This window comes from Cornus florida, unplaced genomic scaffold (genome assembly GCF_030987335.1).
Source record: "Cornus florida cultivar Cherokee Brave unplaced genomic scaffold, ASM3098733v1 CherokeeBrave_3.0.0_Hap2_Chr04, whole genome shotgun sequence".
NCBI lineage: Eukaryota > Viridiplantae > Streptophyta > Magnoliopsida > Cornales > Cornaceae > Cornus > Cornus florida.
This window is the reverse complement of record NW_026775574.1, coordinates 94,878,886-94,891,416: the sequence shown is the minus strand read 5'-3', so window position 1 is coordinate 94,891,416 and position 12,531 is coordinate 94,878,886. Positions and strand designations below refer to the sequence as shown.

The window sequence follows — 12,531 nt, the reverse complement described above, 5'->3', positions numbered from 1 at the left end:
TTTCTCTCTCACACACACCCGTTTTGGGTGGATCTCCCCTGATAATGTGTTTTAGTTGAATAATTACAGTTGGTTTATTTCTTGTTTTTTGGATTACTGATGAATTAAAAAGTTACTATTGATTAATCTTTAAATAGTCCTTGATCTAATGGTTCAATGTTGGGTTAATGGGTTGAATCGTGACAGTGGCATATGTCATTAATAAATTTAAGAGTTGCTTGACCTGCTTGCCTTTTGAAATGATACTATTTGATCCAAAGAAATGCAAAGAGAAAAAAAGTTGTAACACTCGATCAATACACAATGCATAAGAACCACCACCAATAGTTGTATCGCATCTACTTCAAGTTAATAATAAAAATTACTGATGCTATCCAATCACACAAAGAAACTGTAACTAAAAATGAAATCAATCAATCAACCATATATTTGAATGGCATTCACAAATTTACTGCTGCTAAGAAAACCAAGGCAGCTAGCTAAAATGTTATTCTATCCACAAAGAAAGCCGAACTAAAAAATATAAGAAATCCCGAACTGTAAAATTTACAGAGCTCAAAATTGTTTTGCCGCCCCCCACCCCAAATTGAAATTGGGGAACAGGAAGAAAAAAAATTGAAATTGAAGTCCAAACAGGTGATGCATTTGGGAGCTGCACTTCGGACCTCTTCTTCTTACCGCCCTTCTTTGGAGTTGACTTGTAGTAATATCCATATAGTGCGAGCTGAATAGCACCCAGGGCTGCTCCCGACCCATTTCCAATCTGTAATATAAGATTAGTAGAAATTAGAATAATGTAATTAGTAGGCGAATGTATTCCATTTATATGAAAATCACAACAAAGTTAATTAAGGATCAATAACTCATTAAATAGTTGCACAACTCAAAGTCTAATTATCTGAAATAAGAGATCGGTTTTGCCAATGGACTGATTTATGTAGTTCAGCTATTCTTCATTCCAAACCAAGTGTTAATCATCCTAAAAAGCTAGTGTTTCAAACACCCTTTGAATACATTACCCAATTTAACAATGTCATGACCCGGATTTTCTCTAATAAAATTCTTCATTTATACAAATACAAATACATCAAAATACACCCAGGATCATAAAAAATTGCCCTCTTTATACAAAAATGCCTGCCAAAATTCTCTCTTTCCCACATCGACTGCCACCTTTCCTTCTTATCATCATAAGATACAAATATATATATATTTATAAAATATATGTAACAAAAACCAATAAAAAAAATCAATTCACACTCTTCTCTTTTCGTGGGTCCGCACATAACCATTCCCAATTCATCTTCCAGCTCTCCTCTTTCATTAGATTACACACACACACACACATATATATAGAGGTATACACAAAGCAAATCAACTTTTAAAAAAAAATCTCCAATAAAATTTTAAATACTCAATCTTAACAATTAAAAATCATAGGATAATTTAAATTAAAATCTTAAAAATTTGGGTTATCACAAACAACTCAAGGTGTGACTACAATAACACCTTTTGAATAGTTCAGAATGACAAGAACTAAAACAGACTCTATTAAGCTATTCTTCATTCCAAACCAGTGTTAATCATCCTAAAAAGCTTGTGTTTCGGTCAATTTATCAATTCAAGGTGTGACTACAACTAGAATGTTCAGTACGTACAATCCTCAATCCATAATATAACATTAATGTTTAATAAAACTAAAGTAGTAATGTATCTGATTTTACTTGAGAAAATATCATAAACTTGGCATTAGTATGTATAGAATTCAGAATACTCAGTGCAAATAATCATCATAACAGCTTGTGCAGAATGAATTTACCATGATGTATAGGTCAAATTTGAGGAGGGCATAGCACAGCCAGCAAAGTCCGTTCAGGAAGCCGGCCACTGAGATCCAGAATGGCATATATTACACACTCTTAGTCTGGATAACTCTTTTCTGTTCAAAAGAAAATACTACACAATTAACAGAAGATCTAAAAAGAAATGAATGTTGGACCAATTGAAAAGATGGATGTGAAAATTTGGGATTTCAAAAGATGCATACCATGATCCCAAGAGGGGAAGCGTAAATCATCACTCCAAAGACAACACAGAAGATTCCCACAAACATGGATCTCTTAGTATAGGCGTGAAATTGAGTAAGCATAACAACAGCAATGGCTCCTATGAACACCAACTCAAAACACACACACCCAACTACCTTCCACTGAAATACACAGACATTCCATAGAATGTAAAAACTAATCAATATACTGTAACAACTAGCAACATAACTGTAAGACTACTTAAATTAATTAACCAGATTGTGCTAAAACTTAATCCATTGCAGCTATTACGAGGTTCAATTAACTATCTATTGATACTGATGATTTAAAAACAGAGTACCCTTTTGGCTTCACTGAAATATATGAATATGCCGAGACAGCAGAGCTCCAATGCAAGCCCAATGCTGTTGATAGTGACCACAAGAGTGCTGTCTGGATGAACAACTGGTGATCCATAAAAGATCCAAAACAGGCAATTCATCACAGTTGCAACATAAGGAACGAAACTGAGCTCCTCCACTGCTTTGTTTTTGATGATTCTCAAAAATGTTGGCCTGCAAAGACATTCATTTAAAATTACCCAAAAAATATAATAAAAATTCATTTATTAGAAAATCATATGATCAATCATTAATAAGAAAAAGATTTTGTAGGCAATAAAAGGAAAATTTATGGACAAACTTGTTAGGTGCTGAATGTTACACATTTTAGCCCATTTATTTGCATGTTTTATTCTCTTAATAATAGTTTATTTGTGACTTTACATTGTTTTATTGTTTTTATTTATTTCAAGGCTTTAATTGTAAAATCAGTCCAGACCAGTGATTATGAGCTTTAACAGATGACATTCCATGGGACCGAGCAATGTTGAAGATCCAAGTTTAATTATACTTAGAAAATAATCCAAAAGAAGCCACAAGTTGATAAGAATGGAAAGAAGATGAAAAGGAAAAATCCTTCTCCAAAAAGGAAACTTTCGCCAAAGTTGGTAACTTGAACCCATTTTGGTAATCTGGCTGTATCTCTCTCCTTGAGTGTCAAAACGACTAAATTCTTGCATAAGTTGAAAGGAAATTCAAAGAGCTACAATTTTATATTTCACGAGAATTCCCTAAAACAGTTGTTTACCTTGTTAAAATTGGCCTAGAAGTCTGTACGAATTTTGGAGTCCTTATTTGATAGAATTTTTATATATGTCTCCTATATGAAAAAGGGAACTTTAGGGCTGATCTTTTATTATTTAAAAGGGGTCCTCTACAATATTGAAGAAGGATACAGAGGATACAGAGGAGCTTGAGGCTAAGATCAGAGAGGAGCATTCAGAAGAAGGAAGGGATCAATCCATGGAGATGAAGATGTCTTCCTCAACCATGAAGAATTCCACTCCAATCATGCTTGGCTAAACCCTTTGCTAGGGTTGTGATGTAGCCCTAAGTTAGCACACTGGTTTGATTGTATTTAATTATTGGAGAACAATTTTTATCATGCATGATTGTGTAATCTATAGGGTTTTTAATTGAATTTTCAATAAGAATCGATTTTAGAGTATTAATTCAAATACAAATATTTTTCTATCATGTCTTAGATATTTTAATTTTGTGATTGAACACAACTCATTGACTTCTTGTAGTTGTGAATGAGATGATTACACAATGGTATTTCTCTTAATATAGTGTTAGAGATCTGATGGATTATGCCTAGAAAAGATAGACCATGCTACACCCTAGAGTAAAGTAAATAGGTAGATGGTTTATACTAATCGAAGATAGTCCATGCTTAACTTTAAATTATATTATTTTCTAGCTGAATTAATATGTGCTTATAGCCATGATTAATTCCCTTTGCATGTTATATCATATATCTCCAATAAATTGATGTAATTGACTAGTGGTGCGACGTTAGTGGTGAAGTCATACCCCTAGTCCTCTCTCACTATTTTTTACATCCTATTTAATCATTGTTCTTTAGTTTATTTTATTTTCTATTAAGTTAATTTAAAATAAATCATCATAGTTTGATTATCCTACTTTCAAGTTAATTTGGAATTTAAGAAATCTATTGACAAACTTATTTTACACAAGTCCCTTGGGTACGACACCCTTACAAGTAAACCTTATCTGCAAAGATTTGTGCACTTGCGAGTGATACATATAAATCTCACAACAAGTTTTTGGCGCCGTTGCTGGGGACTTGTTTTAGTTCTTGACAGATAATATTAAATTCTACAATTAATTTCAATTAAAATTTTAGTTTAGGATTTTATTTTATTGTATTTTATTTTAATACTATTTTCTTTCAATTATTGCAGGTGACATTATATGCTTGGAAGACGTTCTTTGTCACTCCCTCAGGTTCTGTTAGACCCAAAAATTGGAAGGACTCTCAGAAACTTAAAGAAAGAAAATATGGCGGATGATCCACCAGTTGTAGAAGCAGTTCGCTGTTTAAAGGATCACTATGAACCAAGTGTATACAACTCTTCATCTGCAGTTCGGTATCCTCAAGTGAGGGCCCCTCACTACAAAATTAAGGCCAGTACTCTTCAGTTACTGCCTTCTTTTTATGGTATATCAAAACAGGATCCATACTGGCACTTGGATGACTTTGCAGAGGTGTGCAGAACAATAAAGATCCAAAGCTTTAACGATGATGTGCTCAAGCTACACTTTTTCTCTTTTTCATTAAAGGACAAGGCAAAGGACTGGTTTAATTCATTACCAGCCGACACTATCACTACATGGGCTGAATTGCAACAGAAGTTTTTGAACAAGTACTTCCCCATGGTGAGAACTACTCAATATCGAGATACTATTACTCGTTTTGCTCAAGGGCCTGACGAGCCTTTCCATGAGGCTTGGGAAAGATTCAGAGGCCTCATTCGGAAGTGTCCTTATCATGACATGCCAAAATGGCAGCTTGTTAACTTCTTCCATAAGGAGCTTAATGAGGCACAAAGGTATATGGTGGATGCCTTTTGTGGTGGAAATTTTATGTTGAAGAGTGTAGAGGAAGCATGGCAGCTTTTCGAAAATATATCTGATAATTCTATACAACATGTCTTACCTCCAGTAGTAAGACCTCATACCATATTGAGGATAACAGAAAATGTGAATGAAGCAAGAATAAATCAAGGGTTAGTGAGCCAAATTGAGGCATTAACCAAGAGGTTGGATCAATTGATGACTTCACAGTCAAATTTTACTCCTCCTTCGACTAATACTCAAGGCTTTGAAGTGTGCTCTTTCTGTTCCAATCCAACTCACCATGTGTCCATTTGTCCAAGTGCATCTCAATATTCAGAAATTCCACAAGAGCAAGTTAATGCTACACATGGAAGGCCCGGAGGGAATAATATGTATTTAAACACTTATAATCCGCCTTGGAGAAACCATCCTAACTTTTCATGGAGAAATCTAGCCACAGGGACATTAGCTCCTCCACCTCAAGTACCTCAGGTGCAAGGCAATTTTCAATCTCCAGTTTAGACTCCAAATCCTCAAGGGTTCACTCCTATGAATGCCTTCAGTCAACCTCAACAATTCTTATCAATGCTCGAGGCAATGATGGCAAAGCAGTTAGAGCCAACTAATCAACTTGTGCAGTCTCATTCACAATCCCTTGTCAAGTTAGAGACTCAAGTTGGCCAACTAGCTCAAGCCTTGAATAGAAGAGAAAATGGCAAGCTTCCTAGTCAACCAGTAGCTAATCCAAGAGTTGTGCGTATAATTGATGACATTACTGGCCAAGGAGTCCACCATGAATAAGTGCAAGCAATTATTACTCTAAGAAGTGGTAAAAGAGTTGAAAACAAGGTGGAAGAAAAGGAAGCAAAGAAGGATGAAAATTGGAAGAAAAGACTTAAAGAGAAAAATAAGCGTAATGAAAAAGCACAAGAAGTACCTCTAACTACTGAGCCATCTCTAGAACAAAGGCATGTTGTTGTGCCATTCCCTCAAAGACTACAAGAAACATTAAAGGCAGCAAAGCAAGTAAGCAAACTTCAGGACATAATGGAGATGTTGAAATAGGTGAAGATTAATCTCCCATTGCTTGATGCAATTCAACAAATCCTAGCTTAAGCTAAATTTCTGAAAGATATGTGTACTCAGAAGAGGCGTTCAAATAGCCATGTTCCTAAGAAGGTGTTATTAACTGAGCAAGTCAGTTCCATAATCCAGCACTACACTATTCCAAAATTCAAATATCCAGGCGCTCCAACAATTTCATGCACAATAGGGAATCATCAAGTAGAGCGAGCTCGCTTAGATTTGGGTACAAGTGTAAACCTTCTTCTTTATTCGGTTTACTTACCACTTGGGTTAGGAGAATTAAAGTCTACCTCAATTATTCTCCAATTGGCAGATAGGTCAACCAAACAGCCTCGTGGTGTTATCGAAGATGTGATCATCAAAGTAGATAAATTCTACTTCCCAGTTGACTTTATTGTGCTAGATACCGAGCCAGTTTTGGAGCCAAGGAGGCACATTCCAGCGATCCTTAGTCGTCCTTTTCTTGCGACAGCAAATGTGAGCATAAATTATAGAACTAGCATCATAAACGTATCTTTTGGCAATATGAATGTGAGCTTAAATATTTTTAATGCCAGTCAATGCCCTTCAGATAATAATGATTGTTTTCTAGTCGATACCATTGATGAATGTGTTAAAGAGATGACCCCATTTGCCTTAACAAAAGATCCAGAAGCATGTCTATCTTACTTTAATGCCAAGTCATTTGATGTTGAGAAAAGTATTAAAGAGGTGAATGCCCTGCTTGATGTGGCGAGTAAACCACCTGTACCATCTTTGGAGTGTCCACCAGAGCTAGAGCTAAAGCAGTTGCCCTCTCATCTAAAGTATGCATTTCTTGGCCAAAAAGTACTCTTCCAGTAATTATTTTGGCAGAGCTATCAGACATACAAGAGAAGATATTATTAGAAGTACTAGCCAACCATCGAGAAACTATTGGCTGGAGTGTGGCTGATCTCTAAGGGATTGATCCCTTGGTATGTATGCATCGGATTTTCTTAGAAGAGGACTCCAAACCTTCGCGAGAAGCACAGAGGCGGTTAAATCCCAATATGAAAGAGTTGGTGAAAAAGGAAGTAGTCAAGCTCCTTGATGTAGGCATTATTTACCCAATTTTAGACAGTCAGTGGGTAAGCCCGATTCAAGTGGATCCAAAAAAATCTGGGATCACCGTGGTGAAAAATTCTGACGGTACTTTACTTCCCTAACACATGACTACAGGTTGACAAGTGTGTATAGATTACCGCAAATTGAATTCTAAGAACGGAATGATCACTTTCCTCTCCCCTTTATTAATCAAATATTAAAGAAACTGGCAGGGAAGAAATTTTATTACTTCTTGGATGGGTATTATGGATACAATCAAGTTGCCATTCATCTTAACGATCAGGAGAAAATAACTTTCATCTGTTCATATGGTATTTTTGCCTATCGCCGTATGCCTTTCGGACTCTATAATACACCAGCCATTTTTCAAAGATGCATGATGGCAATTTTTTCTAATATGATTGAAAACTTTCTAGAAGTCTTCATGGATGACTTTTCAGTGTTTGGGTCTTCATTCGATAATTGCCTAGAGAATTTAGTGCTTGTTCTTCAACGACGTAAAGAGAAGATTCTAATCTTGAGTTGGGAGAAAAGTCACTTCATGGTGCAAGAAGGAATTGTCTTTGGCCATGTAATATCCAAGAGATGAATTGAAGTAGACAAAGCTAAGGTCGATCTTGTCTCTAATCTTCCTCCCCCATCATCGGTGAGACATGTGTGATCATTCCTCGGCCATGTAGGATTTTACAGATGTTTTATTAAAGACTTCAGTAAACTCTCAAGGCCCTTATGCAATTTATTGGGCAAAGATGTTCCTTTTTCATTTTGATGAAAAGTGTCTAAAGGCATTTGAGCAACTTCGCTCTTTACTGTTTTCTGCACCCATTATGTAGGCTCCAGATTGGTCTCTTCCTTATGAGATTATGTGCGACGCATCAGATTATGCAGTTGGGGCAGTCTTGGGTCAGAGAATGGAGAAATTGCCAAGAGTAATTTACTATGCAAGTAAGATCTTAATAGAGGCACAATTAAACTATACTATTACTGAAAAAGAATTATTAGCAGTGGTCTTTGCTCTGGACAAGTTTTGCTCTTATTTGTTGGGTTCCAAAGTTATTGTGTTTTCTGATCATGCAGCTCTTCGACATTTGCTCAACAAAAAGGACACCAACCCAAGGTTGATTAGGTGGATTCTATTGATACAAGAATTCGACCTAGAAATCAAAGACAAGAAGGGTTCAGAAAATGTGGTGGCAGACCACTTATCCAGAATTTTGGTAAATTCATCTTACACTCTTTCATTGCATGATTCATTCCCAGATAAGCAGTTATTTCAACTTTAGAAGGAGAATTCACCATGGTATACTGATATTATGAACTGGAAGACGTCCAGAAGAATTCAGTCTAATTAGACCAGACATGATAAAGACAAGTTCTTCTCTTAAGTGAAATTTTATCATTAGGAAGATCCACAATTATACAAATACCGCTCGGACCAAATTATTCGTCGCTGTGTACCAGATAATGAAATTTCAAGCGTTCTAAAGTTTTGTCATACACTAGCTTGTGGTGGCCATTTCAGTGGAAAGAAGACAGGAGCAAAGATTCTTCAGAGTGGTCTAACTTGGCCTTCCTTGTTCAAAGATGCTCACAAGTTTGCTAAGGCCTGTGATCGATGTCAACGGTTGGGTACCATTATAAAAAGAGACATGATGCCTCTCTCCTCAATTCTGGTTATTGAAATTTTTTATGTCTGGGGCATTGATTTCATGGGGCCATTCTCGATGTCACATGGCAAGAAGTATAATTTGGTAAGGGTGGATTACGTCTCCAAGTAGGTAGAAGTAGTGGCAACAACGACTAATGACCATAAGGTGGTGGTCGAATTTCTTCAAAGCAATATTTTCAGTCAGATCGGAATGCCAAGGGCAATAATCAGCGATGGTGGAAAGCATTTTTGTAATCGCTTTCTTCGAGTCTTATTTCAGAAATATTCCATCTCTCATAAGGTAGGCACTTCTTACCATCCTCAGACAAGCGGTCAAGTAGAGATTTTAAATCGCGAGGTCAAACATATCCTTAAGAAGACAGTTCAACTGGATCGAAAGGATTGGTCATTGCACCTCAATGATGCCTTATAGGTGTATCGCACTGCAATCAAGACACCAATTGGGATGTCGCCATATCGCTTGGTCTTCGGGAAAGCATGTCATTTACCTGTGGAATTGGAGCATAAAGCTTTTTGGGCTGTGAAAAAATTAAACTTCGATATGAGTCAAGCTGGGTCTAAGAGGAAGTTGCAGCTAAATAAATTAGAAGAACTTCGTAATGATACTTACGAAAGTGCAAGAATTTATAAAGCTAGAACCAAAGCGTTTCATGATAAGCACATTGTGAGGAAAAATTTCGAGCCAGGTAACAAGGTCTGGTTATTCAACTCCAAGCTGAAGCTATTTCCAGGGAAATTGCACTCAAGATGGGATGGTCCATATCAAGTTCAAATGGTAACCCCTCACAGGGCTATCACCATTTTTGACCCAAAGAAAGGTAAGACTGTGGCGACCTTGTGGGCGGGTGTGTGTGAGCGTGTGCAGGGGGCACCAGTAGGCTACCACACTGGGCGAGCTGCAGGTGCACAATCCCACATCGTCTGGGTGTGGATAGGGCAAGTGCTATATGTAGATTCAACACCCTTCTATGACACAACGCGTTTTAAAGCCGTGATGGCCGTGAACCCATCAGAACTCTGTAGTTAAGCGTGCTTAACTTGGAGTAGTACCAGGATGGGTGACCCCCTGGGAAGTCTTTGGTCTGGGTGAGCCAAAAGCGGACAATATTGTGTCTGGCCAGGGTGAGGGTCGTTATAAATGGTATCAGAGCCTGACCCAACTAGAAATGTGGCCAACGAGGACATTGGGCCCCAAAGGGGGGGTGATTGTGGCGACCTTGTGGGTGGGTGTGTGTGAGCGTGTACAGGGGGCACCAGTAGGCTACCACACTGGGCGAGCTGCAGGTGCACAATCCCACATCGTCTGGGTGTAGATGAGGCAAGTGCTATATGTAGATTCAACACCCTTCTATGACACAACGCGTTTTAAAGCCGTGATGGCTGTGAACCCATTAGAACTCTGTAGTTAAGCGTGCTTAACTTGGAGTAGTACGAGGATGGGTGACCCCCTGGGAAGTCTCTGGTCTGGGTGAGCCAAAAGCGGACAATATTGTGTCTGGCCAGGGTGAGGGTCGTTACAAAGACACTTCAAGTAAATGGTCAGAGATTGAAGTTGTACATTGAAGATTCTGTGCCTACAGAAGGAGTTGAATTCGTCACTTTGACGGATCCCATTTACTCCACCTAATCATCCAGGTATCACGTCGCCTATTGACGTTAAATGTAAGAATTGTAAATAAGATTTTATTTATTTATTTGTTTTTTTTTTCTCTCTTTAATTTTATCTTTTGTTTTAGTAAATTAGGAGGATTTAATTTGTTTTGTAGGATTTTTAGTTACTTGTGCAGGTTTACAAGTTGTACTTGTTTCGAAGAAAATAAAAATAAATAAATAAAAAAATAAAAAATAAATTTTCCGTGGCATATAAAGAAAAAAGGGACGATTAGAGCAGAATGGAGCATTTTTTGGGTCTAAACATCCACCAAATCGCCTACGGCTGTTTGCACTACGTAGATCTCGAAAAAATACCCAAAATGAAAAAAAAATCGTCCAAAACGGACCTCCAATGACAAAGATATGACCGTTAGAAGTTTGCTTTCTAAAAATAAAAAAATTGGACCAGCAGCAGGCCCGGGCGAACCATCGCCCAACCCATGGGCGACCATCGCCCAGGTGAGACTCATTTCAGAGCAAGTAGCAGGTCCGGGCGAGTGATCGCCAGGCACTTGGGCAACCGTCACCCGGTGAAGACAACAGCAGCAGCCTCGGGCGAATGATCGCCCGGTAAGACAGCGACCATCGCCTGGGGGGTAATTTGCGACGCGACAAAGCAACGCTTGGCGATCATTCGCTCGGCCCATGGGCGACCGTCGCCCGAGTTGGATTAAAAGCATATAGGCTTTACTATTTTGCCGACAGATTGTTCTTCTCTCCCCTATATCTCTTTTCTATTCCTCAACACCTTTACTACCATTATACAAACATTACCCATTACTTTCCTTCTCTAACCCACATAAAGAATTCCTCAACCCAATACACTTTACATCTTCCTCACCACAACTAAAAAAAAAAAGTCCATCATTCCATTACTCTAATTTGACAAATATCCATCTTCCACGTCTACAAATACTTTCCTATACACATTAGACCACCTTTACCATTCAAAAAAAAAAAAAAATCATTTCTTCCTTCTACCTCCCCATCTATATATATATATATATATATATATCTATCCCTTGTTATTATCCTTCACCATTCCTAATCCCAAATCCAATTACACCAATTTGGAGAAGAAATTAAAGATTTAAGGCAAGAAATTAGGGGTGCCCGCCAAGTGTTTGACAAAAGGCCTCAAAGAATTATTTTTCCTTTTACATGGCTTCCAGAAAGAAGAAAGCTGCACAAGGCGGTGCTTCAACAAGCCACTCCATTCAATGTTCCATGAGGCGGCCAACTCTTCGAGATACCATAGATGAAAGGTGGCATGGTCACCAACTTAATTATGAAGTGGGTTTTGACATCGAATCTCTTAATGCATGCATTCCAGAAACTTAGTGGCCCATTGCAGATTTACAATGCCAGCAAGCTGCATGCCTTTTGAGCAAGCGGGTAAACTCATATACCCCAGACTAGTCATGGTGTTTTACCAAAATCTTCATTCTAATCCAAATAAATAAGGAGCACTAGTGTCATCCATTGATGGTACTATAATTCGCATTACTCCTTCGACGATTGCCAGGGCTTTAGGATGTCCACATCAATGCCCAGCTAATTTGGAGTCAATTTTCACTCCAATGTCAGAGATTTCCACTAGACTGATGATTAATCGCCTTGCTGCAAATTGTTGCTCCGACTCCAAATATAATTCTACTGCCAAATCGTCTCTGCCATTACACCTATGGTTTGTCGATGCCATACTTTTGCATAATGTGTGCCCTCTTACTCATCAATCTGAGCGTCATCAAGATTTTGTGTGCTTTATATGCCATCCATTTTGGCCATTGGATATCTTTTCCGGAAATCATCTATGGGCAGCTTAAAATTTTTTATGATTTGGTGATCAAGCAAACTCTGGAAAAAGAAAAAGATTGGAAGTTTCATTTGCCATTCTTTGTTATTCGACTGTTCACTTCTTAGGGTTACACTATTGCCACCGATGAGTTCTCTTCTGCGCGCAATGATCGTTATGGTGAGGTTGATTGGAATCACAGCTGATCACACATGACATTAAAGGTGGTTG

General features: G+C 37.9%; 1 protein-coding gene, 1 non-coding gene and 1 pseudogene across 2 annotated transcripts; 1 reads left to right on the top strand and 2 right to left on the bottom strand.

Annotated features, from left to right (window-relative positions):
- Positions 1–417: 417 nt before the first annotated feature.
- Positions 418–2,896, bottom strand: LOC132305392 (bidirectional sugar transporter SWEET4-like; annotated as a pseudogene).
- A 1,949-nt stretch (positions 2,897–4,845) lies between these two features.
- On the bottom strand, positions 4,846–4,950 carry LOC132305896 (small nucleolar RNA R71). The gene has a single exon (XR_009481735.1). It is a non-coding gene; the product is annotated as a small nucleolar RNA R71 (small nucleolar RNA).
- Positions 4,951–7,059: 2,109 nt separating this feature from the next.
- On the top strand, positions 7,060–12,506 carry LOC132305391 (uncharacterized). Its single transcript, XM_059803035.1, has 7 exons — positions 7,060–7,267; positions 7,396–7,494; positions 7,600–7,754; positions 8,017–8,400; positions 8,587–8,934; positions 9,265–9,627; positions 12,429–12,506. The coding sequence occupies exons 1-7, from the start codon at positions 7,060–7,062 to the stop codon at positions 12,504–12,506; spliced, it is 1,635 nt and encodes a 544-aa protein (XP_059659018.1).
- Positions 12,507–12,531: the final 25 nt, after the last annotated feature.

Coding starts and splice junctions, on each gene's coding strand:
- LOC132305391 (XM_059803035.1), top strand. CDS start 7,060: ATGCATCGGATTTTCTTAGAAGAGGACTCCAAACCTTCGCGAGAAGCA. Junction 7,268..7,395: donor CGTGGTGAAAAATTCTGACG/GTACTTTACTTC, acceptor AGAAACTGGCAG/GGAAGAAATTTTATTACTTC. Junction 7,755..8,016: donor AAGGAATTGTCTTTGGCCAT/GTAATATCCAAG, acceptor CCCATTATGTAG/GCTCCAGATTGGTCTCTTCC.